This window comes from Lepidochelys olivacea (assembly GCF_965140295.1).
Source record: "Lepidochelys olivacea isolate rLepOli2 genome assembly, chromosome: 1".
Taxonomy (NCBI): Eukaryota; Metazoa; Chordata; order Testudines; family Cheloniidae; genus Lepidochelys; species Lepidochelys olivacea.
Window position 1 is genome coordinate 8,224,679 of NC_140411.1, and position 26,983 is coordinate 8,251,661.

At 47.0% G+C, this 26,983-nt stretch overlaps 1 protein-coding gene and 1 long non-coding RNA gene across 3 annotated transcripts in view; both read left to right on the top strand.

The window, feature by feature from the left end:
* Positions 1–6,501: 6,501 nt before the first annotated feature.
* The window catches only part of LOC311514339 (uncharacterized protein), a 32,988-nt gene continuing 12,506 nt past the window's right edge, over positions 6,502–26,983 (top strand). Inside the window, exons 1-2 of the mRNA XM_084616884.1 lie at positions 6,502–6,553; positions 13,750–14,718. Of these exons, the coding sequence (XP_084473010.1) occupies positions 13,799–14,718 (920 nt within the window). The 5' untranslated portion in view covers positions 6,502–6,553; positions 13,750–13,798. The remainder of the gene's footprint in view (positions 6,554–13,749; positions 14,719–26,983) is intronic.
* Positions 18,349–26,767, top strand: LOC311513829. Of its 2 annotated transcripts, none has more exons than XR_014709786.1 (2): positions 18,349–20,409; positions 20,796–26,767. It is a non-coding gene; the product is annotated as an uncharacterized lncRNA (long non-coding RNA). The 2 variants fall into 2 exon arrangements; XR_014709787.1 differs by having other exon boundaries at positions 22,689–26,767.

Here is a 26,983-nt window from a genome sequence, read left to right on the forward strand (position 1 = left end):
TTGGGACAATTTACCAAGGGTGGGAGCGGATTCTCCATCACAGGCAATTGTTAAATGAAGACAGGATGTTTTTTTTCTAGAAGACCTGCTCTAGGAATTATTGTGGGGCAGGTCTCTGGCCTACGCTCTACAGGGGGTCAGACTAGATGATGACCATGCTCCCTTCTGGCCTTGGGATCTATGAATCCAGTAGACATCATGCATTCACCACTTGGCTATTGTTTTGGATTCTGGGTGCAGGTAGTGCCCCTAGTGGCTGAGAAGAGGAAGGACTCAGTTGCAGTGAGTCTTCCACTGAATGGGAAGAAACGGTCAATTTTCAACATGGCACCAGGCTGGCAGCAGGGGGTGGGCCAAGATTCAGTACCTGGGCTGATGTTTAATATAGTTATTGATGATCTAGCAAAGGGCTGGGGGTGGGGGTGGGGGGAGACTGAGGTGGTAAAATTTGCAGGTGGCACACAATTAAATTAGTGAAGAGTGAGGAGCTGCAGAACCCAAGAAAGGGCGAAGAAAAGGCAGCCCTATGGCATATGAAATTCAGGGTTGGCACATGCAAAGTAAAGTAACATTGGAAGGAATCATTTGAACTACTGTAAACATCTGGGTTCTAAGTTAACATAACAGCTCAGCATCTCTGAAAGTCAGCTTTCCCCATCCATCGTGGGCTGCTTTCCTAGAGAATGCTTCATTTTAAGAGCAAGCTCATCTGGGTGGACTAAATGACTCCAGCTGGGAGGTGTCAGTGTGCAGTATAAATATTCCCTGAAGCTGCAAACCCAGCCTTTAGTGATCCCCGCGTAAAGACTATAATGGGGTTTGCTTTCCTTGCAATATGAAGAACACTCTTCTCCACCCTCACTCCAGTAAACAGGACGTCACGGAATTAAGCGTTTGATCCTGTTCTATGGAAGTCAGTGGAAAAGTTGCCACGGCCTTCTATGGAAACAGGATGAAGCCAAAGGTTAGTCAGAAGGAGCTTTGCTTGTAATGGGCCTTCTCCTGCCTGATACTGATCACTTGTAGCTCCCATTGGGGAGATCAGACCATTCAGAGTCTGGCCGCTCCTAGATCATGCTCCATCCCCCACCCTGGTTGGAATAAAGAAGGAAAAGAATGGTGTGGAGAAATCCTCCATGAACCTGAAAAGGTGAAAGAGAAAACTGGGTAGCACCTTCCTCCATGAATGGTCCCACTGACGTCAACGGGGCTTCTCATGGGAGTCAGTGTGTAAAAGGTCTCTGAACCTGGCCCTGGAATTAAGTCCATTTTAGGTCTCACAGTGCCAATCTCATTTATCTGGGAACCAACTAGATACTGTTGTAGGAGCAGCAGTGATCTGTATGCTCTGTATGACTATGCTATGTATAACCTCTATGCTCAAAAGGTCTGGTACACCCCACCCCCCTTTTATCTCCTCTCCCTCTTTGAATACCTGTGAAGTGGCTTTCCCCCTCCCGCTCCCTCCTGGAATGCTTGTGGGATGAATGGGTTGCTTCAGAAGAGCTCCAAGGTAGACAAGTTTTTCTGGGACTCTGACTGGACAGCAATCACACACCCAATGCATGGACACTGCCTGAGGTGGAGTGTGACCAACCAGATGCAGCCAAGTCATCTCTAGTCACAGGCCATGAGGAGCAGGTCCTTAAAAGGGGACAGGGCCTTGCGCTCAGGAGTGCACTCACAAGCTTGTACTTCCCAAAAAGGCCCTTTGCCCGGACCACCTGACCAGGGGTTCGCTGAGTTGCATTCCATCGTGCCTCAGGAAGACTTACCTTCATCACACCATCCATTGCTGCACTGTGGGACACTTACCTTGAAGGATCCTGACATCTCCAGTGCCGGACCTGTCCTGGGAGAATGAGTATGTGAGTGTGAGTGTGACCCAATCCCCCCCCCCTTTTCTTCTTTGGAGCTGTCATAAATATAAAGGGAAAGGTAACCACATTTCTGTATACAGTGCTATAAAATCCCTCCTGGCCAGAGGCAAAATCCTTTCACCTGTAAAGGGTTAAGAAGCTAAGGTAGCCTGGCTGGCACCTGACCCAAAATGACCAATGTGGGGACAAGATACTTTCAAATCTGGAGGGGGGGAAAGGCTTTTGTCTGTCTGTGTGATACCTTTGCCGGGCACAGATCAAGGATGCAAGCCCTCGAACTCCTGTAAAGTTAGTAGTAATCTAGCTAGAAAATGCATTAGGTTTTCTTTGTTTTTGGCTTGTGAAATTCGCTGTGCTGGAGGGAATGTGTATTCCTGTTTTTGTGGTTTTTTGTAACTTAAGGGTTTGCCGAGAGGGATTCTCTATGTTTTGAATCTGACTGTCTGTAAGGTTATCTTCCATTCTGATCTTACAGAGTTGTTCTCTTATCTTTTTTTGTTCTTCTAATAAAGTTCTGTTTTTTAAGAATCTGATTGGATTTTTTGGGTCTTAAAAATCCAAGGCTGGTTTGTGCTCATCTTGTTTATTCTCAAGCCTCCCCAGGAAAGGGGGTGTAAGGGCTTGGGGGGATATTTTGGGGAAATAGGAACTCCAAGTGGTCCTTTCTCTGATTGTTTGTTAAATCACTTGGTAGTAGCAGCATTTACCTAATCCAAGGGCAAAGACTTTGTGCCTTGGGGAACTTTTAACCTAAACTGGTAGAAATAAGCTTAGGGGGTCTTTCATGCGGGTCCCCACATCTGTACCCTAGAATTCAGAGTGGGGAAGGAACCCTGACAGGAGCTTAGATATCAGTGTAATAAACGTTCTGCTTTCTGCCAAATTCTGGTGGGTCATTAATTATCCCTAAGCTTACGAGCTGGCCCAATTTCGGGTAACAGATACTACAAGAAAGTTGAGGACACCCAGACACATTTTAGTGGGAGATAAGTTTGCCCAGCATCTCTCAGAATCACTTCCAGTGTTTGTGTATCCAAGACAGAGCTAATATATGGGAGCAAGCAGCCCAAGGCTTGTATAGATTACTCCACAAGAATGTAGACTCCACACAGCAGAGACTAGACAAGGGTTCTGTTCTGGGAGACGGCACAGTTCTGTGGTGAAACCCCTGCAGGCTGGAGTCTCCGTCCTGGAGGTGTTCATGCTCAGAGAGTTCCAGGACTGTCCTCGGGCATTCAGACGATCAAGGTCCGGGCAGGTGCATGCAATGATGGGGGAATAAGTAGGAACTGTAGGTTTGTTGCAGTAGCACGTCTGAAAACACACGTTGGGCTCCACGCACACAGCTCAGCTCCTCTGAGCCGGCCATCGTATTCTAAACCCCTGTTCTGGTCTTTTGCAGCTGGCAGTTGCTCAGCGCCTCAGAAAGCCTCACAGCTTAGCTTTAGGAGCTTAAATATAGATTTAGGTGCCTAGTATTCGCAAATGTTGGCCGTGGCTCCAAGCTACTAGATGAGCTTTAGCTGACACGGATGATTGTGGGTCAATATCTGCAGCGCAGCCAAAAGAGATCATCACGCCCTTTAAGGCAACGGCATCCCAGCTTCCATTCTGTAATGCCCCAGCTCATGCCTGCTTGCTCTGCACCATTTCATCACCTACCATGTTTATCGCTGGCTTTTTTTCCCCACAAGGAATTGGAGCGGGGGTAACAGCTGAAATCACACCTTAGATTACAGCATACACGTACCCCAAGGAACTTGCATAAGGTCACAGAGAAAGTCTGGGGGGAGGGGGGGAACAAGGACTTGAACCTGGGTGTCTGGAGTCCTAGTCCAGTGCCCTACCACAGACTAGCCTCTCTCTCTCAAAGCGAATTCTTCCATCAATCTAGCTAGTGCCTAGCAGTCCCTTTGGTGTAGGAGCAGCCTGGCCCTTGTGCAGGGGGCAGTAGGGGTAAGCAAGGATACTTGCATGCCAGAACCAGGCCCGGGCAGGCCCCTACTACATATGGGTGCCAGCTCTCAGGTTCCTCAGTTACCATTCCTGCTAGCAAGGCTCTCCATCTCTCTCTCTCACCAACAGGCAGTTTTATCAAAGCTAAATTGCACCTAATTCCTTGGCCTCCTGGTGGTCAATCAAGAGCCCCTAGGGGATCTACCAGCTTTCCACTGCCTGCTTCTGGATGGGAGGTAGGGCGGGTGAGCAGGGAATTAACTCTTTCCCAGCTGGATGGAGCAGACGTTTCTGCAGTCCAGTCACAAATTGGCCAGGACATATCGATACCGGACCAGATGGTCAGCTCTCCCTGTTTATAGTAGCCGAAGAGCTGACCCAGGAGTCAGGACAAAGAAGGGTTAATATAAAGTGACTGGCTGGCAGTTGCCTCGAGCACCCATTTCTGTTTAGAAGTCATTTGAGAGGCCTCAGTGCTAATGCTGTGACCCCAGTGGGCTTTCCAGAAGGCATAATATAAGCTGCCCTCCCTGACAAGTCTTAGGTGCTGCAGGCGGGCAGGCGAGAGCTGTGCGTGGCTTTTCTTGGATGGTGAAGAAATCCTCCTTGCTTGTTTCATTCTGGTGAGTCAGAGGCTTCGTGTGAGCCTGGTTCCATAATTAGAAGGTCAGGGTCACTGCTTGCAAGAGAATTCGGGCTGGTGCTTATAGTGATCATCCGGCTGCAGGGATCAAACCACACTTTGCCAAAGTCTGGGTTTGTGCTGCTTGCATGTGCTTTGCCCTTGATGCCGTTGATTCCTGAGGCTTTTGGCTGGAGGACTCAAGTTAGAAATACAAAAGTGATTGCTTTGAAAGACAGGGACCCATTCTGAGTCTCTGTTATGGCTACACTTAAGCAAGACCTGATTTTTAAACCGTGCTCAGCACCCATGATCAGAAAATTAAGCCCTTTTAACCTGTCCCAATTTGGGTCCCCAAAATTACTTGTCACAGTTGAAAATCTTGCCCTGCATATACGTGGTCCAAATAGGGTCGCCAGATGTCCTGATTTTATAGGGGCAGTCCCGATATTCGGGGCTTTTTTTTATATAGCCACCTATAACCCCTCTGTCCGTCCCACCCCCAAATTTTCACACTTTCTAGATGGTCGCCCTAGGTCCAAAGAACCGGAGTGAACTACAGCTAGGAAAAGATTCACCTCGTTTCACCTGTTTCTCTGCCAGTCACCCTGTCTTACAGTGTTTTAAAAGGATGGGGCTACTTGTCCAATAGGAGTCTCACAATGTGATCACACCCTACTTATATTTTAAAACGATTAGAAGGCGAAACTGACTGATTCTGTTAGTTGCTATTAATAATTCAGGAGGCTTGTCCCTTTTACCTAATCATTAATGCAAGTGGGTTATTGAAATGCTCAGCAGTAGATTTTTGGCCAACTGTATATTACACTCCCATTTAAAACGGGTTAGTAAATGATTAATAGCTAGTGTAATGTTACACACTCAAGTAGTATGTGTTATAGGTTATTATAAGCACATCGGTAGAAGGTATCATAAAAGGCTTTAAGCCGTAGTTACAAACAACAAAATTAACCCATCAGACTCTATAACAATTGGCCAATCATTTATCAAAACATCTGTTAATCATTCATGAACCCTCCATAATGTATTTGCAAAAGGAGCATTAATACAAAGTGGGAACCTGTTGCTAGAGATTGTGGCAAGTGAAAGGCTGATCCAGGGATGTGGCATGCTCGGAACGTCAGAGTGTTTAAAAAATATATAAGAGAGAAGATGGAATGAGGTTGTGTCTGTCTCAAGGCCTATGTCCAATGGAGCTCGGAAGTGAGCTGAGGCCTCTCTGGCATTCACAGGAAAGCCCGACCTTGAGTGAAATAATGATCATGGTTTAGCTCTGATCCAAAGCCCATGGAGGGGACAATGGAATGCCTCCAATTGACAGCAGCGAGCCTTGGATCAGCTCCATAGAGCCACCGGTGCTCAGTCCGTTTTCATTAGCGATGGGCCTGAACCGAAACTGCAGATGGGAACGCCACCAAATCTGGGGGAGACCAGGGCCCAGATGCAGCTCAGGGCCGTTTCGGCTGTGCTGAGCTATCAGGGCTGATGTAGCAGCTCACCCAGCGCTCCGTCCCCTCTTTTGTGCCTGGCCCTGCGGAGACGGACTTGTACAGTAACTCACACAGTGCATGGATTGAGGAAACTAGCTAATCACACAGCTGCAGCCCTCTAAGCCCAGGCAAGACACTACAAAGCCAGGAAACAAAACCCCAGCAATAGGACAGAAGGGAGTTTGAGCCAAAAATAATCTCTCTCTCTCTCTCTCTGCTACAAATATTTCAGCACACTTTTTCTCTAATTACATTTGTTGATTTACTAAACAATATTGTATTAATATTCTGCAAACCCCTCTTACCGGTTGTCACAGCCCCACAGGATCAGTGCTATGCCCCCAGCTTTGGGACGGTCTCTTGGAGGAACCCCTCGGTCTGCCAGACCCGGTAGGGGTCTCACTCTGCCTCTGGGGTAGGTTCCACGCGGCCTCACCACCTCCCATGACTGAACCTCTGGGTCTCCAGCCCTCCTGCTTCACACCGTGAGCTCTGTTCAGTGAGGCCAGCTGAGCTAGACTCCTGGTGGAGACTTGTCCATTCCTGGTGAAGACTTAACACACTTCATTAACGACTGGCAATATGTGAGTATTTTATTATCATCCAGCTGCAGGTCTTTCAGGTGTGGTGGCACAGGGGGAGCAGCAGGAAGTCTCATTGGTCTTCCCATGAGGATTTCATGGGGGCTGAGTCCGGTCTTTCAATTTACAGTGGATTTTATGCTCATAAGAGCAGGTGGCAGGGCATCGGGTCAATTCAAATTGGTTTTTGCAGGATGCCATTTTGGCGCTCCACTGTCCCGGCAAACTGCGGGTGGTGAGGCAGTGGAGATTGCGCTCGATCTGTAAAGCTGCACATAACTTGTTATAATTTATCCAGTCCATGATCACCGATGCTATGCCCAGGTATGCCGAATCGTGGTACAAAATTCTTAAACAGAAGTTTTACAACAGTTTTTGGCATCTGCCTTTTTACAGGGAAAAGCCTCAACCCAGTTGGAAAGTACATTAACTAAAACTAACACACTCATAATTACAACATTTAGACATTTAAACAAAATTAATTTGAATATTTACAAAAGGTTCCCAGGAAGGGGGATGTGCTGCCTGCCTAACCTTGACAGCTTTTCCAACGTTATGCTGCTGGCAGATTACACACTGCTGGCAGCATTGCTTAAAATATTACTTTTTGTTACAAATATCCTTGCTGATTGCAGGCAAAACTGAGGAGTCACTCCCCATATTTTCCTGTATTTGTTTTATAGGCAGGTCAGGTTTTAATGGCTTTTATTTTTATTTAGGTGATTTGCATCAACACAGACATTTTTGGCTTGCTTTTGGATTCTAAGTTGCCAGCCGACTCCGTCTTAAAAGGACACAATTAACTTTTAACCTTTAACTCCTGCTTTTAAACACACATTGATTTGAAAAGGAAAACACAATCAGTTTGGGCTTCCACTTTGGCAAAGTGACCGTTGATTACACAGAGCCACCTTAAGACTTAGTGCGGGGCACTGACTACAGTTTCTGTCTGCTATTTGTTACCAAAACAGATTTGAAATCTTTTTTTTTATTCTCCTGGCTTTGACTGCCCTGCTGCAGCTCCAATTCTGGTTTTTATTAAAAAAACATTTTAAATCTTGTAAAGCATTTAGTTACCTTCAGGATTAAATGCTGAATACCAAAATTAAACAACACAAATTTCTTTTGTCTGGCAAAAGTATTTGTTCGGTTTTACAACCTGAAAACACCAATTTATCTCAAACTTATAAAACAAAGACTGTACACACCAGGAGTGTTTTTTGAGCAAATTTGACTAACTTGTTTATAGTCAAATGATTTTACTTAAATAACCTCTTGCCTGGATTATTTACAGACAGTTTGTTTAATTTCTTCCAGTAACTACAGAGTTAACTTCTACTCGGTTTTTTTAGCTTCCTCAAACTGCTGCTGTCTGCTTGTTTGGCCCTGATCCTTTTTTCTTTCTGCATTATTTTGTTTTCTCCCGGGCAAAGGCATTGCTCTACGACCAATTGAGCAAGGAGGGGGGCTTTTTGACTAATCCCCCTTTTATTTATTTATTCACACCTAGTGACATACACACCCATTTATTTTTTACATCTAGATGCATTTTATTTAACAATAGCCTTCATTTGTCATGTCCAGGCTTAATACAACCTTTCCCTTATTTGAGGCGGTACCAACCCCTCAGCACCAGTGCAGTGTGGGAAAGGACAGTAGCAGGGCTAGGGACAACGGGAAAGGGAGGGAGAACAGCAGCATTAACAACACGAGAAAATGGGGGAGTTACACTCACTGACCGTAGGAATAGTAACTCCCTGCTGAATCAAGGAGGTGACTACAGGGCAGATACCTTTCTTGGCCTATTTTGAGAGAGGATTTAAACGAATTTTAGGAAAGGGTCTTGCTGGGTTCAGGCAGAATTTTAGCCGGTGGGGCAGACCCAATGTGCCCAACCTGGTCGGCATGATTAGCCCACAAGGAGAGAGGGACCTTAGCCAGCAGTTCCTGTTGCAACAAGGAAGGACTGTGGTTGGTCTCCTCTTTTCGAGCGTCCGCATACAAAACTGCCAGGACCTCACTGTGAGCAGGACCAGGCACATACAGATACACACCATCTGGGGTACAACAGATTGTACAATTTAATTTACACAGCAAATCCTTTTCCAAAAGGTTAACAGGTGAACAAGGGCTTAGGAGGAAAGCATGATGATTCAACAAGGACAAGTGCAGAGTCCTGCACTTAGGACGGAAGAATCCCATGCACTGCGACAGACTAGGGACCGAATGGCTCGGCAGCAGTTCTGCAGAAAAGGACTTAGGGGTTACAGTGGACGAGAAGTTGGATATGAGTCACCAGTGTGCCCTAGTTACCAAGAAGGCCAATGGCATTTTGGGATGTATAACTAGGGGCATTGCCAGCAGATCGAGGGACGTGATCATTCCCCTCTATTCGACATTGGTGAGGCCTCATCTGGAGTACTGTGACCAGTTTTGGGCCCCACACTACAAGAAGGATGTGGAAAAATTGGAAAGAGTCCAGCGGAGGGCAACAAAAATGATTAGGGGACTGGAACACATGACTTATGGGGAGAGGCTGAGGGAACTGGGATTGTTTAGGCTGCGGAAGAGAAGAATGAGGGGGGATTTGATAGCTCCTTTCAACGACCTGAAAGGGAGTTCCAAAGAGGATGGCTTTCTAGACTGTTCTCAGTGGTAGCAGATGACAGAACAAGGAGTAATGGTCTCAAGTTGCAGTGGGGGAGGTTTAGATTGGATATTAGGAAAAACTTTTTCACTAGGAGGGTGGTGAAACACTGGAATGCATTCCCTAGGGAGATGGTGGAATCTCCTTCCTTAGAAATTTTTAAGGTCAGGCTTGACAAAGCCCTGGCTGGGATGATTTAGTTGGGGATTGGTCCTGTTTTGAGCAGGGGGTTGGACTAGTTGACCTCCTGAGGTCCCTTCCAACCCTGATATTCTATGATTCTATGGTCAAACAAAGGACCAGTAGAAATGGACAGAGGTAAGAGATGGGGTGGGGAATAGGAATATTGCCCACCCCATTACATTTCAAACATAAATCTATAAGATCCTTAGAGGGATCTGTGGGGGTACCCCGAAGAGGCCTTGAAGGGTAGAGAGAGAGATCTGCTGTTGGCCCACAGGAGTTTTGAGGAAAAGCTAATCTCTCTTGTCTTTTTTAATGGTGTTTTAAGTATTTTCTGGGAGTCCTTGAGACTCCTCAACTGAGATTTATGGTGCCGTTTTTCTGTTTTCGTATACCAATCAAAATATGCATCAAACTGACCTTATCCAACATTATTGGCAAGAAGTGCGCCTTTGAGGTGCACAATCTTGTCAAGGTCAAAACTTCCCTCTAAGGGAAACTGTAATTTCGGATCATCCCTGGTATACCAATTCCATTTCTCTAAAAACTTGCAAGTGAAAGGACTATAATTTGCATACATGTAGTACGCCGGTGTGCCTTTTGGCAGGCGGTGATCCTTTTTGACTCACCGGCCCCCATCTGTACCTAGCGAGAGCGGAATCCTCTTGGATCCTCCGGCCCCCAGTACTTCACCTGGAGAGAGGGGGAATCCTTTTTAGATTTCCCGGCCCCCAGTACTTAACTCAATTCACTCGTCACACTTACACAGGGAAGGTTTTGTTTAGGGTCTCCACGAGGTCTTACAGCCTCCATTCAGCAAAGAACGTCAGCTGGTGCCGCATACTCTGTAACTTCAGGTGAGGTGATCAGACCGTCAGTGGCTTGTCAAGCCGCCTTCAGTGCGGGAGCTAGAGACAGGGGAGGAAAGAGGGTCCTGAAACAGACTGTCCGAGGATGGAAGGGATGGGATTACACATTCCTAGACCAAGACAGGTCCCTTGCTGGTCATGCCATGCAGAGGGAAACTGCCGAGGTCAGGGCATTATCACGATGCCCGCTAGATGGAGTCACAGGGCTTGCTTTATAGACACCTCTGACTTTGCAGGGCGCTCTGGGCATCTTCCTGTGTCTCACACTCACACCGGTCTACCAACCTTCACTTTCACACTGGCACACAGACCCAGGTCTATCCACGACCTGCCCAGCCACAACCAGTGGCTCTTCCCAGGGAAACCAAACCTGGATGGGACTCTAACCCATCCCAAGGGCATCAGGCGTGTCTGGCAGCAAAAGGTCCGGATAGAGCATACAACTCACCCAAGCCCAGAGCCTATGGGCGGTCCTCCACCAGAAACCCAATATAGAGATTTCAAAAGGTCTCTTACCTTTCTGATGGGCCAGGGTTTTGGTCGGGAACAGCTTGTGGTCCTTCGGCTCTCGGGGGTCGCCGTCTATCTGAGTCACGGCACCAATTAGTGGCAGAAAAACGTCCACATGTTGTGTTTGATCAGAACCAGCCTGAGGCCCTTTATTTCAAGCAATGCGCATTGCAAGGAGAGACAGGCAGGGCTGCTCTGCCGAATGCAGAAATACAGGCGCTTATATCGCTCAAAACCACAACCAGTTACACATACTTTCACATCGATATTTTGCCTTGTTAGGAATCTATCAAAACAAGCTTCCTTATTTGGGGTATAGGAAAACAAGCTTTTTCCTGTTATTCACAGGTGTTTCTCTTTTGGTTTAACATCCTTTCTAACTCTACTGTTGTGGTTACACTTTAACGTGCCTGTCTGTTACAAATTGTTCTGCTTAAAACTTTTCATTTTGCCTTCCCTCCTGCCCCTTATACACAGAAACAAGCTTGACCATAGTCTAAGGCCTAGATAGGCTTGACCAAAGTCTGAGGCCTATTAAATTTTCCTTCACATTATCGATCCCTTTCTTAATGATTCCCAGTATGCTGTTCGCTTTTTTGACTGCCGCTGCCCATGGAGTGGATGTTTTCAGAGAACTATCCACAACGACTCCAAGATCTCTCTCTTGGGTGGTAACAGGTAATTTAGACCCCATCATTGTATATGTATAGTTGGGATGATGTTTTCCAGTGGGCATTACTTTGCACTTATCAACAATAAATTTCATCTGCCAGGTTGTTGCCCAGTCACCCAGTTTTATGAGATTCCCCTTTGTAGCTCTTCGCAGTCTGCTTTGGACTTAACTATCTTGAATAATTTTGTCTTGTATGCAAATTTCTTCACTTCACTTTTTAACCCTTTTTCCAGATCTTTTATGAATGTGTTGAATAGGACTGGTCCCAGCACAGACCCCTGGGGGACACCACTATTGACCTCTCTCCATTCTGAAAACTGACCATTTATTCCTACCCTTTGTTTTTTATCTTTTAACCTGTTGCTGATCCGTGAGAGGACCTTCCTTCTAATCCCATGACTGCTTATTTTGCTTAAGAGTCTTTGGTGTGGGACCTTGTCAAAGGCTTTCTGAAAATCTAAATACACTATATCCACTGAATCTCCCTTGTCCACATGCCTGTTGACCCCCTCAAAGAATTCTAATAGATTTTTGAGGCATGATTTCCATTTACAAAAACCATGTTGACTCTTCCCCAGCAAATCATGTTCATCTATGTGTTGGATAATTTTGTCCTTTACTATAGTTTCAACCAATTTGCCTGGTACTGAAGTGAGGCTTACTGGTCTGTAATTGCCAGGATCACATCTGGAGCCTTTTTTAAAAATTGGCGTCACATTAGCTGTCCTGCAGTCATCTGGTACAGTGGCTGATTTAAGTGATAGGTTACAGACCACAGTTAGTAGTTCTGCAATTTCATATTTGAGTTAGTTCAGAACTCTTGGGTGATACCATCTGGTCCTGATAACTTACTACTGTTTAATTTATCAATTTATTTCAAAACCTTCTCTATAGACACCTCAACCTAGAACAGTTCCTCAGATTTGTCACCCAAAAAGAATGGCTCAGGTGTGAGAATCTCCCTCACATCCTCTGCAGTGACCCATCCTGGCTCACACAACGGGGTGACATTCATCCCCATGTCTCTTAGGCTTCCCTGAACTTAATCCCTTTCCCCCTGAACTTGGCAACAATGCAACATATAGGGTAAACTGAGGCACACATAGGGGTCATAAAAATATTGCAGAAAATTCCCGTTTCATCACACCGGTACAGGGAGTAAAAGTAATATTATCCTGCAGCCAAGCAGCATTCCTAATGGTCTTCAGATGCTCGGAGCAGGTGCTACAGATTACATACATGCCCCTTAAAATCTCAGCATGACGGCAGTGGCTGGAGATGCAGGACAAAGGCAAACGGAAAGTCCCCCAGGGCATCCAAGCCAGAGAAGCAATTGAAACATTCTGCAATGGGCACTGCATGGGCTTTTTCCCCCTGCAGCCCTCTCCATGGGGCTACCTACCCCTGACCCCTTTGGGGTGTCCATTACATTAGGTGGGGCTACAACCTCCCTGCTCCTTTTCACTCAGGGAGCAAAGGGCCCAAAAGTCAGGCCTCTCCCTGGTCCCTGTGAGCAGACCTGGGCCAGCTCCCCGGGTCAGAGCAGGTGAGCCCAATCCAGCCGATGGAAAGGGGCTGGGCTGCACCTGGGCCTATTAAGGGCTGCAAGAGGTCAGCAGAGGGTGATTGGCGCAGGCAGTGATGGGGAAGGGAGGCCGCAGTGGAGTGGCGCGAACTCCTGTGGTGGGTCCCTGAAGGGAGGGGCTAGGGGCTCAGGGTGGAAGCCCTGGGCCTGCTGCGCTGACCAGAACTGGGAAGCAAATTTCTTGTTCATGGCGTGGGCAGCGGGTGTCAAAGGCCAGGGCAGGCAAAGCCTCCCCTGACCCAGGCCCTGGTCCCGCCCATGTTCTGCCCCGAGGCCCTGCCCTCACTCCCCCTCTACCCTGAAGCCGGCAGGGGCTCACTCAGCTCAAGCCGGTTGCCTGGAGCTCAGGCCCACAGGTGGCCAGAGGCAGCCCGGGGTGGTGCTTGGGCCAGCCTGGGGGCCAGTGGCCTGGGTGGCACTGGGGGGGGTGGGGGCGGCAGTTCAGCCCAGCACTGGGGCCAGCGCTCGGGGGGCTGGCAGGCATGGATGTGGAGGGTGTGGGGAAGAGTCCTTGGGGCTCCTCCAGCCTCACAGGTTGGGGGGTCCTCGGGGATCCTCTGGCTGAGCAGGGGGCGGGTCCTGGGGCAGATGGGGCAATGCTGGCAGGCTAGCCTCTCCGAAGGAGGGGTTCGTTCGCCGCCCAGGGTTAGTGGCACCTACTTGCCGAAATCCCTTCAGACGCAGTATCACTAGACGTGCTTCATTACAGTACTCTTTCTCTGTCCCTGGCAGAGCCGAGAGACGACATGGAATAGCGTCACTGGATTTCAGCCGGCACACCATGCCCTCTCCCAACAACACCGACTTCAGTCCTTCCTCCTTCATCTTGTCTGGCACACCCGGTCTGGAAGTTGCCCGTTTCTGGCTGGCGTTCCCTCTGTGCTCCATGTACCTTGTGGCCATTGTAGGCAACGGCGCAGTGGTGTTCATTGTAAAGACGGAGCGGAGCCTCCATGCCCCCATGTATTTCTTCCTCTGTATGCTGGCTGCCGTCGACCTGGCGCTATCCACCAGCACCATGCCCAGAATGCTCTCCTACCTGTGGTTTGACTGGAGGGAAATCAGCTTCGGCGCCTGCCTGCTCCAGATGTTCCTCATCCACTCCCTGTCCGCTGTCGAGTCCACCGTCTTGCTGGCCATGGCCTGGGATAGGTACATGGCCATCTGCCACCCTCTGCGGCACGCCACCATCCTCACCAATCCAATGACGGCGAAGATAGGCCTGGCCGCTATGGCTAGGGGCATGCTGTTCTTCCTCCCTTTGCCCTTGCTCATTCTTCGCCTGTCGTTCTGCGGCTCCAACGTCCTGTCGCACTCCTATTGTTTGCACCAGGACATTATGAACCTGGCCTGCACCAGCATCACAGCCAATGTCGTCTATGGCTTGACTGCTATCCTCTTGGTGATGGGCCTCGACGCGCTGCTGATTGCCCTGTCCTACTTCATGATCATCAAGGCTGTCTTGCAGCTGTCCTCGAGGAAGGAGCGTGTCAAGGCTTTCAGCACCTGCGTGGCCCACCTCTGTGTGGTCCTGGCTTTCTACATGCCACTGATTGGACTGTCCGTGGTGCACAGGTTTGGGAAAGGTCTCACTCCACTGGTTCAGGTTGTCATGGGGGACATCTACCTCCTGATGCCGCCCCTGCTGAATCCCATTGTCTATGGAGCAAGAACCAAACAGATACGCAGACGGATCCTGAGGTGGATTCTCCATCACTGACCATTTTTAAATCAAGATGGGATGTTTCTCTAACAGCTCTGTTCTGGAAATAATTCTGGGGCAGGTCTCTGGCCTGTGCTACGCAGGAGGTCAGACTAGATGATCACAATGGTCCTTCTGGCCTTGGAATCCATGACTTAAGATAGTTAATGAAGGAGCCACTGAGAGACTTGCCTCCACTTTGTCTTCTGGATCCACCTATCTTCTCTTAGAATCATAGAACATCGGGGTTGGAAGGGACCTCAGGAGGTCATCTAGTCCAACCCCCTGCTCAAAGCAGGACCAATCCTCAATTTTTGCCCCAGATCCCTAAATGGCTCCCTCAAGGATTGAACTCACAACCCTGGGTTTAGCAGGCCACTGCTCAAACCACTGAGCTATCCCTCCCCTCTTGTCTTATACTGAGATTGTCAGCTCTCTGGAGCAGGGACTGTCGTTTTGTTGTATGTTTGTACAGCACCTAGTACAACAGGGTCTTGGTCCATTAGTTAGGTTAGGTTCATTAGTTGTGTTATTTGTGTTGACTGCTAGGAACCAAGTGGTTGGGGGTGCCAAAAAGCGGTGCCCCCCCAAATTTTTTTTAAACAACGGAACACAAGGCTACCGCTGCTACCCACCTCCCGGCTCCAGAGGGGCTGCCCGTGGCGTAGCCAGGCCCTCCCCCTGGGGGAGCAGCCGGCGGCGGAGCGTGGAAGGGGAGGGTCTAGCACTAGCAGCCGCGCCTTCTTCCCCGCCCCGCGGGCCGAGCCGAACTCCCCACCGCCCCTGGGGCTCTCAGCAGCTGAGAGCTGCCGCTGAGAGCCCTGGGGACGGTGGGGAGCCTAGCTCGGGCGCGGGGGGGCTGGCTGCCTGCACCGCCGCTGAGAGCCCCAGGGGCGGTGGGGAGCCCGGCTCGGCCCGCGGCGCGGGGAAGAAGGCGCAGCTGCGCTCTGCTCTTCGGGCAGAGAAGCTGGGTGTCTACGCCGCCTGCTAGGTGCCTGGCTGGGCCATGGGGAGCCGCGTGGGCTCGCGGAGCGCTGGGGGGTGGGCAGGTCCAGTCCCTGGCCTGGGGAATGGTGTATGTGAAAGCAACCCAGGCACCCCTCCCCCAGCCAGTGCCACCCCCTCCAACACCCACCAACCAGCTACCTTCTCCCCTGTGAATCCTTCGCCCCAACTACCCACCCTGTCCTGCCACTTTTGCCTCTGGGCAACCTCCATCTGGCAACCCACCCCCCCAGCCACCCACGATCACCTTCACCCCTGCATCAACCTCGGGACCGCCCCCCACCGCCTGCCATCTCCCTCCTGCCCACTCCTCCCTTGTGCAAACCCCTCCCTGCCACCTTCACCCTCCTGCAACAACCCCAGGCACATACACACCCCCACCAGCCAGCCCTTTGCAACAACCCCCTCCTGCCCACTTCTCGTGCCACTCCTTCCCTGCCGCTGCACCCCCTGCAATGAGCCCCTTTCGCCTCTTTGCAATCTCTTCCCTGCCACTACACCCCCTCCTCCTCCACTCTTGGCACGTCCCTTAAATCAGAACTTTTTATAGGGAACCGTTTGTTAAGATTTTGGCAGCTCCTCGAGGCTTGTTAAGTATCTGTAGACCCTCCCCGTTCTCGGTCCTGAGATCCAATCTATCCCCGATTAGTGACAGAGCTGGGTGAACACTGCAAAAAGTTATCAGCTAATATTCATATGAATTTTCAAATGAATTCTCCTTGTTCATGGCTCTTTTGCTTTCACTTTCCAAGCCTATTTTAGCAAGCAAGTTTTCTGGCAGGCACATGTGCAGAAACAGTGAATTTGAAGCAAATATAGCTGAGTATTCACAAGAAGCAACTTGATAGGAGCCAAACTTCACATCAGGAACCTGATCGAGAGTCGTGTTTCTCCAGTAAGGGACCAGGAACAGTGACCCATGCGTTCAATTGAAAGAGCTCAGATTCCTCATCCAATCATCCATTCCATCCACTCCTAACAAACAGCTCATGAACAAGCTACAGCCCAAAAGTTATGCTGGGGGAGTGTATGGCAAATAATTTCAAATAATGAACACATTCAAGAAAATCATAATCTGTCTACAGATAAATAGGAAGTAGTGAACAAATGTAAAATGCATAGGAGCCTCAAACTTGCCATCCCCTCACTGCATTGCCTTTTCACAGAAACCTGCATCAAGTTCAAGGTCTTTATCTTCAAGGCTCTTAATGAGTTGGTCCTGGGATGCATAAACAAGTGACTCTCAAGTAGGAATAGAGATGGCTTTTTTACCTCTGAAGTTGGCACTGGTGCAACCACTGCTGGAATTCTGTTTTTAGTTCTGGTGCCCACAGTTCAAGAAGGATGTTGATCAATTGGAGAGGGTTCAGAGAAGAGCCACGAGAATGATTAAAGGGTTAGAAAACCTGCCTGATAGCGATAGACTCAAAGAACTCAATCTATTTAGCTTAACAAAAAGAAGGGTAAAGGGAGACTTAATCACAGTTTATAAGTATCTACATGGGGAACAAATATTTAATAATTGGCCCTTCAGTCTAGCAGAGAAAGATCTAACACGATCCAATGAGTAGAAGTTGAAGCTAGAAAAATTCAGACTGGAAATAAGGTCTAAAATTTTGACAGTAAGGGTAATTAACCATTGAAACAATTTACCAAGGGATGAGGTAGATTCTCCATCACTGATAACTTTTAAACAAGATTGGATGTTTTTCTGAGAGATCTGCTCTAGGAATTATTTTGGGGCAGGTCTCTGGCCTGTGCTGACTCGATGGTGGGCAGACTCGATGATCAGTGGTCCCTTTTGGCCTTGAAATCTATGACTCAATCAAAAGATTGCCTCTTGGTCTGGGATGAGGACCACGGTTGTTAGAGGGCTTTCCCTTCACCCCCTCTCCTGACTCTTATCATGCAGACAGAACGCAGAAGACCAGAAGCGCGAAGTTCAGACAATACAATGTTTATTGGGGTTAGTTCCAAGCAAGCATGTCCATAGCTCTACACGCCGGCAGAGTCTGTTACCCAGTGTTCCGTTCCCAGCTCTGATGCCACAGAGCCTTTACCCCGTGTCCCCCTTCCCCATTTCCTATTCCCACCTCCTCCCTCTTAGCAGGCCCCAATATACCTGCAATGCAGGCCCCTAGTCACACCCCTTACAACTTATGGTCATATTCCGTTTTGAAGGGTTGTGAGTCTGGGGTCTTCATCCCACCTCTTTTGTATCCCATTGGAGGGGTAAGGAGTGAGGTTGTGTTCTGCCCAAGGCTAGGCTTTTCTTTGCCTTTTAGTGTTTCTGATGCCTCCCTCCCATCCCCCCTTGCCCTTCCCGACTGGTTGCTTGACCTTGGCTTGTGATAGGAGTTGAGTCAGTCTGAAAGTATGTGCCCGTATATTACACTCCCACCATGCCCAGTAACTCTTTAACTGTTCTTATCTGTCCCCACTATACTAACAAACCCATCTGGCCAGGCAGAAGCAACACATACAGTGTCTTTGTTCTTTGTTCACACATATTAGTATAAGATATAAGAGTATCAAAAAGTCAAACCCAAAATTCTATCCCAGGCTAACAAATAGGCCTATATACTAACACGAGTCAACAACTTTTTACCAGAGGATCAATGGAATATCTGCATATACATTCATGTAAAACGGTACAATCCCTGCCTTGAAGAGATGACAATCAAAGGGCCCAATGGAAGCCTCAGACCCTGATCCTGTCTCATAAGAGCTGTTCACACAGCAGTGTAACAATAAGTTTTATTTAGCCCACAAACTCATGAGCAACACTCATGTTCCAAAGACAAGCTGTCCATCACATGGCATGGAAAAACCTCAGAGTTCTGTCCCTAAGCATGTTCCTGCATACCTTGCTGAGTCCCCAGGCATGTCTGCTTTCTCTCAATGGATCAATTGTATAGCTGATGGTCCTTAATGGGGCATCAAGCAGGCTAGGAAGAGCTGACACCAACTTGTCTGGGGTGTCACCCGGAAGCATAGCATAAAGACAGTATAGAGTCAATATTCATAACTTTAAATACAAATTGATACATGCATACAGATCGCATAATCATAACCAGCAAACCATAATCTTGTCTTAGACACCTTATTTGACCCCCCTTTATACAAGATTTGGTGCCACTACGGGACCTTGGTTGCAACCATGTTCTATATGGCCCCAGTTCAAGTCAATAACATGACACCCCCAACGCAAAATTGATGCAGGAAGGGATGACACAAACATTGCTGACTGCATCTCAAGAGCTCCCCATCCTTGGTTCTGCCTTACTACAGCTAGTATTGGGTTAGAAGCTGTACCAGTGTATAACAGAAATGGTTTATCAAAGTCATGTTCAATAATGTGATTGAATCTCTTTACAAACTCAAGGTAAAACTTGGTTAGAACAACAGTGGATTGGATCTGCTCTTGCAGCATGGGTCCTGTATGTCTCATGTGATCTTGCCAAGAGCTAAAGAACAGAGCTACTTTATCCACACAAGCTCTGGCAAATGTTTGAAACCCAATTAACATCAAGTTAATGTAGATAGTACTGTTGTTTATAGTACAGGAATCTTGGCATTTAGCCGTGAAAGCAATATGTTAGCATGCCTCAGTTTCCCTTTTCACACAGCCCATCAGGTCTGGAATGTCTTTTCCCCTGTGAAAAGTTCCAGGACTGTTTACAGGCTCTAACTGTGACACATCAGTATAACAAGGCCTTTTAACATAAAGAGTGTTTTTATGTATCGCTCTTAGCATGTTTAAGGGATTTTCCAAAGGGCTAGGCACATTGTATATTTTTACAGTTCTTGGTAATAGCAACACATTAGTTACAAAATTTGCCATTAGCAATAACAATGTTAGGTGAGAAAAGCTAAACAGGAGGCAGTTATGCCAACCGAACCAAAGTCAGGCTAAGAGAGGCTGCTGGGAAAGTCTCTGAAAGTAGAATGAAGGAATATTTGTTTAAGTTACAGAGAGTGAGAAAAAAGGGGAGGCCTGCATTCCTGCATTTTTGTACCAGATGTGCTGGGAACCGTCCTTGAGATACAGAGGCTCTGTTTTCCACTCCCTGCTCTTGTGTTATGCCTGTTTTAACTCCTTGTCTCCTGGTTGACACCCATACCGATAAGAAAGTTAGTGAAGCACTACGATTTGCTAAACGTTATCTGCAATAAGGGGGGTAGATGTGCATGCATATAGAGAAAGAGGATTTTAACTAATATGGGGGGGGTGGGCTGCTTTATGAATAAATCTGTGATGCTACGGGACTGTCTATAAAAACCTATGAGTTTTACTTAGAGGCTGCCTGGTTCTCTTTGGAGTGTGCACTCTTCAATAAAGAGCGTTGGGTTCGGACCTTGCTGGTGTTGCCAGTCTCTCTCCGGTCAGACAACGAACCGTGCCGTCTGGGGTTCGAGTCCTCGACAATTTGGCGACTCCACCAGGACCCGTCTGACTCTCCGGCGAGGGATCAGACTCTAAAGCAACGCAGCGCACATCCTCCGGCTTCGAGGAGCCTTACCAGTGATCTGATCTCTGCGTCGGCGATAAGGCATGTTCTGTAAACCAGCAGGAGCCCATAGAAATCCAGCAACATCCACCTACCCGTTGAGTTGGCTCCAGATCCAGGTCTTCGGGGTTTGAGTCCCTGGAGAGGGTCTTCAGGGTTCGAGTCCCTGGAGAGGTAAGCGATCGCTTGATACTAAGAGTTGGGGATTGTGGGCTTGAGTCCCCTTTCCACCTAGGATGGGACAATTTGGCAGCAAATGCCCGGGGGACGCCCCGTTGTCTCTGATACTCAGAGATTGGAAGGGAATCTCTGGAACTCCTGGGTTAACTAAATCAAAAATGAATAATTTATGTCAGGTTCAATGGCCAGCTTTCACCACTCATTTGTCCCCAACTAAAGAATGGCCGGCCTTTGGAACTTTTTCCACAGACAGGATGGATTCCTTAAGAGATATTTGGGTCGATCTTAGACCAGGACAAATGGATTATTTGTTTGTATGGTATGATTATAAGCCAAAAGAAGGACATCCTCTTTCCTCCTCCTTTTCTTATTCATCTCAGGGGTCTCCAGCCCCGCTCTGTGCTATGCCTGCTTCTGCCCCTCCTCCGGCTTTCTGACCTATGCCCAGGACCAGTTGCAAGCCTTAAGACAGAACTTCCAGGCAGAAAAGGAAGCACTGGCGAAGCAAGTACCAGTCCTTCAGAGACTTGTCAAAACTCAACCATTTGTGCTCAGCATATGCCGTAACAACAGTGTGTCTGCCATAAGAGGAAATTGAATAGTTAAGCCGCCAATTGGCTGTGCATTCTGTCCAGGTGACAAGCACCCTGTGGGGAGGACTCGGGTAGCCCTTGTAAGTGAGAATATTTAAGAAAAGAGACCAGGAAGGCTGGGGGCTAGTTAAAAAGCCCACCCTCCTTGTGAAATTGGTAGTGGAACAAAGCTGGTGCTCATGGAAGGGACAGTTCAGAGAGAAAAACAGGATCGGGCCCAAGCGGGCAGGCAACAGATAGATTGGAAAACAGGTTGGAAACTTGGAGGGCATAGTGAAAAAAAAGAAGTAAATAATTACAGGAATGGGAAACTTAAATCCTGGAATAATACTTGGAATGGTAAAATCTGAGTTGATCGGGGTGTCGTTTTGGAAAATAAGCAAGTGATTTAAGGAAAGAAAGTGAGAAGTTAACTCTGTAGTTGCTGGAGGGAATTATGCTAAAGAAAAAGAATTTTTGGTTTCTTTGCAGCCATTCTGAAGGAAAAAGGGGCCTTTTTTTCAAAGAAATGTCTGTAAATAAATCCAGGCAAAGAGACTATGTGATTGAAATCATTTGGCTACGAAAAATTTAGACAAATTAGCTAAAAGAACATAAGGGGTTTTATTGGAACTTAACTGCCCAAATGTATAAAGGAATGTAAATATATAATGCTACTTAATTAAGATCCTATTAGACTCTAAGGGGCTACAATAGTTGGTGTTTTCCTTTTTAGAGTTGTGTGTTGTGAAAACAGGAGTTAAAAGTAAAAGGCAATCAAAAGTCCGGTAAAGTTTATTGTGCCCTTTTTAAAGTAAGAATCTTTAAGCTGTGGATCCAAAAGCAAGCCAAAAAGCATTTGTTTTAATGTAAATTACCTAACTGATAAGGTAGAAGCCACTAAAACCTGGGCTGCCTATGAAACAAATACAAGAAAATATGGGTAATTCCTCTGTTTTGCCTGCAATTAATAAGGGTATTTGTATAAAAAGAAAATATTTTAAGCAATGACTGACTGCCCAAAAGGGGTAGATCTGTGTTCTTTTTGCCTTTCAGAAAATTAGAAAATACTGATGCCAAGTAAAAAGCAATTCAACATCTCATGAATTTACTGGCACAATAGGAATTCTGTTCTGTGTTCTATGTCCTGTCTTGTGGTGTTTGTCTTGTGGCCAGAATTGCTGTGTTTAATTTTTCATAGGACAGTTTAGTTTAAAACTAAATAGAAGGGTTAAATCAAAATGCAGATACTTGTTTTATTCAACTTGAAATACAAAGCGTTTGGATAATATCAGGAAAATGTGATATACTAGAAAAAGAAATTTAGTTGTCCAGATTTTTAATTAAAAAAAAAATTGTTAAAATGCGCACACCAACAGTCTTTGGAAGCAAGGACATGAAAGGTTAACCCACTCCCCATATTATACATGGGATCCTTCTGGCTACCTCAAATTTCTAGCCAAAGGGCTGGGGAGGGAGGAAAGCTATTGGACACCAGAGGTTGTACCAAGTGGACTCCTCAAAAGTGGGTGTGCTTGTCCTGGCTTGTTGCTCCAAAGCTCCGTAATAAAGTCATTTTCCTAGAAGGGTGTATGTGGCATACATTGAACAATAAGACTAAAGTGCTGTATAATGGGCAATGTAAATGTGTTCATTTTTGAACAAAGGTGTGTGAGTGGAAAGTGAAAGTTTCCTTTGCAGGTTAATAGAAGCCAAGAAGGAGAGAAGAAAAAGAACGGAGGACGAGCTAATTCAACGCTGTAGCTGGCAGGCTCGGTCCAAAGATAAGACGCTGGCCTGCCCAAGGACACTACTCACAGCTAGGATTTGGCTAACAGTCAAGAAAGAGGGGGGCTTGAATGTGCCCAAGCAGCTGTGAGATCTGTAAAACACTGCCAAACATTAATGAAATGTGTTAGGTCTCTGTATTTACAGGTGAAAGAAGTCCTGCTCCAAGGATCCTGAGCAAACCTGCCATATGTTAAAACCAGGTGACTGGGTCTACATAAAGGTCCATTAACGAAGGACTACTCTGGCCCCATGCTGGAAAGGCCCTTATTAAGTCCTGCTAACTACCAATGCCGCTGTGAAGTGCCAAGGACTGACTGCCTGGACCCATACTTCTTACTGCAAAAAGACCCCTCCACCTCAAGATGACTTCACTTCGACTACAGATCAGCCTGTCCCTCCTTCTGGGTTTTTGTCTTTCCTCCTTTTGGACAGCAGGGGAAAAAAACAAGGTGAAGTGCTAGTAACCTCTCCCTTGTCCACTAACAGAGCTAACCTGTATTGCACCGCTAGGGAATCTGACCTGGAAAAAGGTTCCCCAGAAGCAGACGGCGTCAGACTTCGAGGGAGCCACACACATTCACCCCACCGTGACCCGGGTGAATCAGAAGCAGACAACATCTGTGCTCAAGACAAATGGACTGGTACCCCTTTGGGCAACCTGAAGCTCCGGCTGCAGCTAAAAAAACCTTGAGTTGGTGGTGTCCTCTCAAAGAAAGATGGCCCTGTTCTCTAAGCTGGGTTCTTTAATCTGTTTAGTATTTGTTATCGTTCTTTTCTGGGGAGTTGAGACTATAGAATCACACAGTTCTAACACATTTATACGTCTTGCCCATGAAATGAAATCTCATATGCCAGACTTACAAAACACTTCATGCTGGGTGTGCTCATTAATACCAGCAGATAGCCAAAAAGGTCTTCGCAGGGCTCCTATTCCCCTTAGTGCAATGAATATGACCTGGACCCCGTCCTGAAAGAATTCTTCAGGCAATTGAAATATTACCTGGGCTGATACCGGCATCTCTGAAAGCAGGTATCTAGTAGTTTGGAAACGAGTTGGTCAATTGTGCCTCTTAAGAGAAGGGAAAATAGCTTTGGGTAATACTGAGTGCACAGCCTACTTTAACGGCACTCATTTCGGGAGTAAAAGAGGTCCTAATATCTCTCTCTCCCGGATGGGGCAACCTCTTGCACCTCCGCGTGGTGTAGATTTGCGGGTAACAAGTGCAGTCTGCAAGGGGAAGAACACTTTTTGTATAAAGATCATATGCTGATTGACTATTGTGTTATAAATTGCACGCTGGGGTATAACCTGCCAACTCATACTATGTGTTTATGTTCCTCTAACGCCCCAGTGGCTAAATTCTCCCTCCTCCCATCTTGGACCGGATGGTACAAATGTATTAATAATACCTGGTCCAAAGTCACGCCTATCCTTTTTGAAGTATACCGGGTGTGTGGTAACAAGGCATACCTGGCCCTCCCTCCTTCATGGAGTGGATCCTGCTACTTGGCTTGGTTAGAACCACCTGTAGTATATTGCGCACATCTCCCTAAAGGGGAAATCAGAAATGTAAGAGGGGCTGAGGAAGATGCGAATGACTCTCGCCCCCTTACTTGGCGTGCCCTAAATGATTGGACGGGTGCTTGTGCAGGATTTGCAGGATTTGTCTTTGCCTGTGGCGGTCCCACCTGGCGTAGTGGGGAAGGAGTCATGAGACTTCAGGGAGTGTTGGAGATGATGGCAAATACCACTGCCGATGCCTTGGTAGATTTGGCAACCAAACAAAAAAACCTAAGGCACATGGTTCTCCAAAACTGCTTGGCATTAGATATTTTGCTGGCCTCTCAGGGAGGAACACGTGCGTTAATTGGGCAAGAATGCTGTGTATATGTTCCAGATGTTTATAACGCCACCTGGGAAAGAGCAAACCACCTTATGCAAGTTGCAAAAGACCATGGAGGAGAGCGAGTCAACTCATGGTGGAGCAATTTGTTCAATTGGGTTCCAGATTTAGGTGCCTGGTTACATAACTTGCTTCGCAGTGCCGTTGTAATTGTTTGTGGCCTAATAATTTTGTATGTTATGTTAAGATGTGGCTGTTGAATGGGTACCAAGCTGTGTCCTACCAACCAGTGATTGGTCCCCAGTCACTACCCACAGAGGCCAGTATGTCCCAAGAGTTCCCCTATGGCACTCTGGGGACAAAGGGGGGACTGTTAGGTTAGAAAAGCTAAACAGGAGGCAGTTATGCCACCAAACCAAAGTCAGGCTAAGAGAGGCTGCTGGGAAAGTCTCTGAAAGTAGAATGAAGGAATATTTATTTAAGTTACAGAGAGTGAGAAAAAAGGGGAGGCCTGCATTCCTGCATTTTTGTACCAGATGTGCTGGGAACTGTCCTTGAGATACAGAGGTGCTGTTTTCCTGCTCTTGTGTTATATCTGTTTTATCTCCTCGTCTCCTGGTTGACACGCATACCGATAAGAAAGTTAGTGAAGCACTACGATTTGCTAAAAGTTCTCTACAATAAGGGGGGTAGATGTGCATGCATATAGAATCATAGAATCATAGACTATCAGGGTTGGAAGGGACCTCAGGAGGTCATCTAGTGCCACCCCCTTCTCAAAGCAGGACCGATCCCCAATTAAATCATCCCAGCCAGGGCTTTGTCAAGCCTGACCTTAAAAACTTCTAAGGAAGGTGTCATAAATATAAAGGGAAGGGTAAACCCCTTTAAAATCCCTCCTGGCCAGAGGAAAAATCCTCTCACCTGTAAAGGGTTAAGAAGCTAAAAGTAACCTCCCTGGCACCTGACCAAAATGACCAATGAGGAGACAAGATACTTTCAAAAGCTGGGAGGAGGGAGAGAAACAAAGGGTCTGTGTCTGTCTGGTGATGCTTTTTCGGGGATAGACCAGGAATGGAGTCTTAGAACTTTTAGTAAGTAATCTAGCTAGGTATGTGTTAGATTATGATTTCTTTAAATGACTGAGAAAAGAATTGTGCTGAATAGAAAAACTGTTTCTGTCTACCCTTTTTGTAACTTAAGGTTTTGCCTAGAGGGATTCTCTATGTTTTGAATCTAATTTCCCTATAAGGTATCTACCATCCTGATTTTACAGAGGGGATTTCTTTACTTCTATTTACTCCTATTTCTATTAAAAGTCTTCTTGTAAGAAAACTGAATGCTTTTTCATTGTTCTCAGGTCCAAGGGTTTGGGTCTGTGGTCACCTATGCAAATTGGTGAGGCTTTTTATCCAACATTTCCCAGGAAAGGGGGGGGTACAAGTGTTGGGAGGATTGTTCATTGTTCTCAGATCCAAGGGTTTGGGTCTGTGGTCACCTATGCAAATTGGTGAGGCTTTTTATCCAACATTTCCCAGGAAAGGGGGGGGTGCAAGTGTTGGGAGGATTGTTCATTGTTCTTAAGATCCAAGGGTCTGGGTCTGTAGTCACCTAGGCAAATTGGTGAGGCTTTTTACCAAACCTTGTCCAGGAAGTGGGGTGCAAGGTTTTGGGAAGTATTTTGGGGGGAAAGACGTTTCCAAACAGCTCTTCCCCAGTAACCAGTATTTGTTTGGTGATGATAGCGGCCAATCCAAGGACAAAGGGTGGAATATTTTGTACCTTGGGGAAGTTTTGACCTAAGCTGGTAAAGATAAGCTTAGGAGGTTTTCATGCAGGTCCCCACACCTGTACCCTAGAGTTCAGAGTGGGGGAGGAACCTTGACAGAAGGAGATTCCACCACCTCCTTAGGTAACGCATTCCAGTGTTTCACCACCCTCCTAGTGAAAAAGTTTTTCCTAATATCCAGAGAAAGAGGATTTTAACTAATATGGGGGGGGGCTGCTTTATGAATAAATCTGTGACGCGATGGGACTGTCTATAAAAACCTATGAGTTTTACTTAAGAGGCTGGCTGGTTCTCTTTGGAGACGGGCTTCTCTCTCTTGTTGTGTGCACTCTTCAATAAAGAGCTTTGTGTTTGGACCTTGCTGGTGTTGCCTGTCTCTCTCCGGCCAGACAACGAACTGTGCCGTCTGGGGATTCAAGTCCTCGACAACAACAAATCCATTGCAAGTGTCCATCTACAATCATGTTTGTTATGCCACATCTCTGGCTCAATACCATTGGGATTTGGGACTTTTAGGGTCACCCTGCAGCTTCCCTTTGCAAAATTAAGTTCTCTTTTTCCTCCAGTGTCCT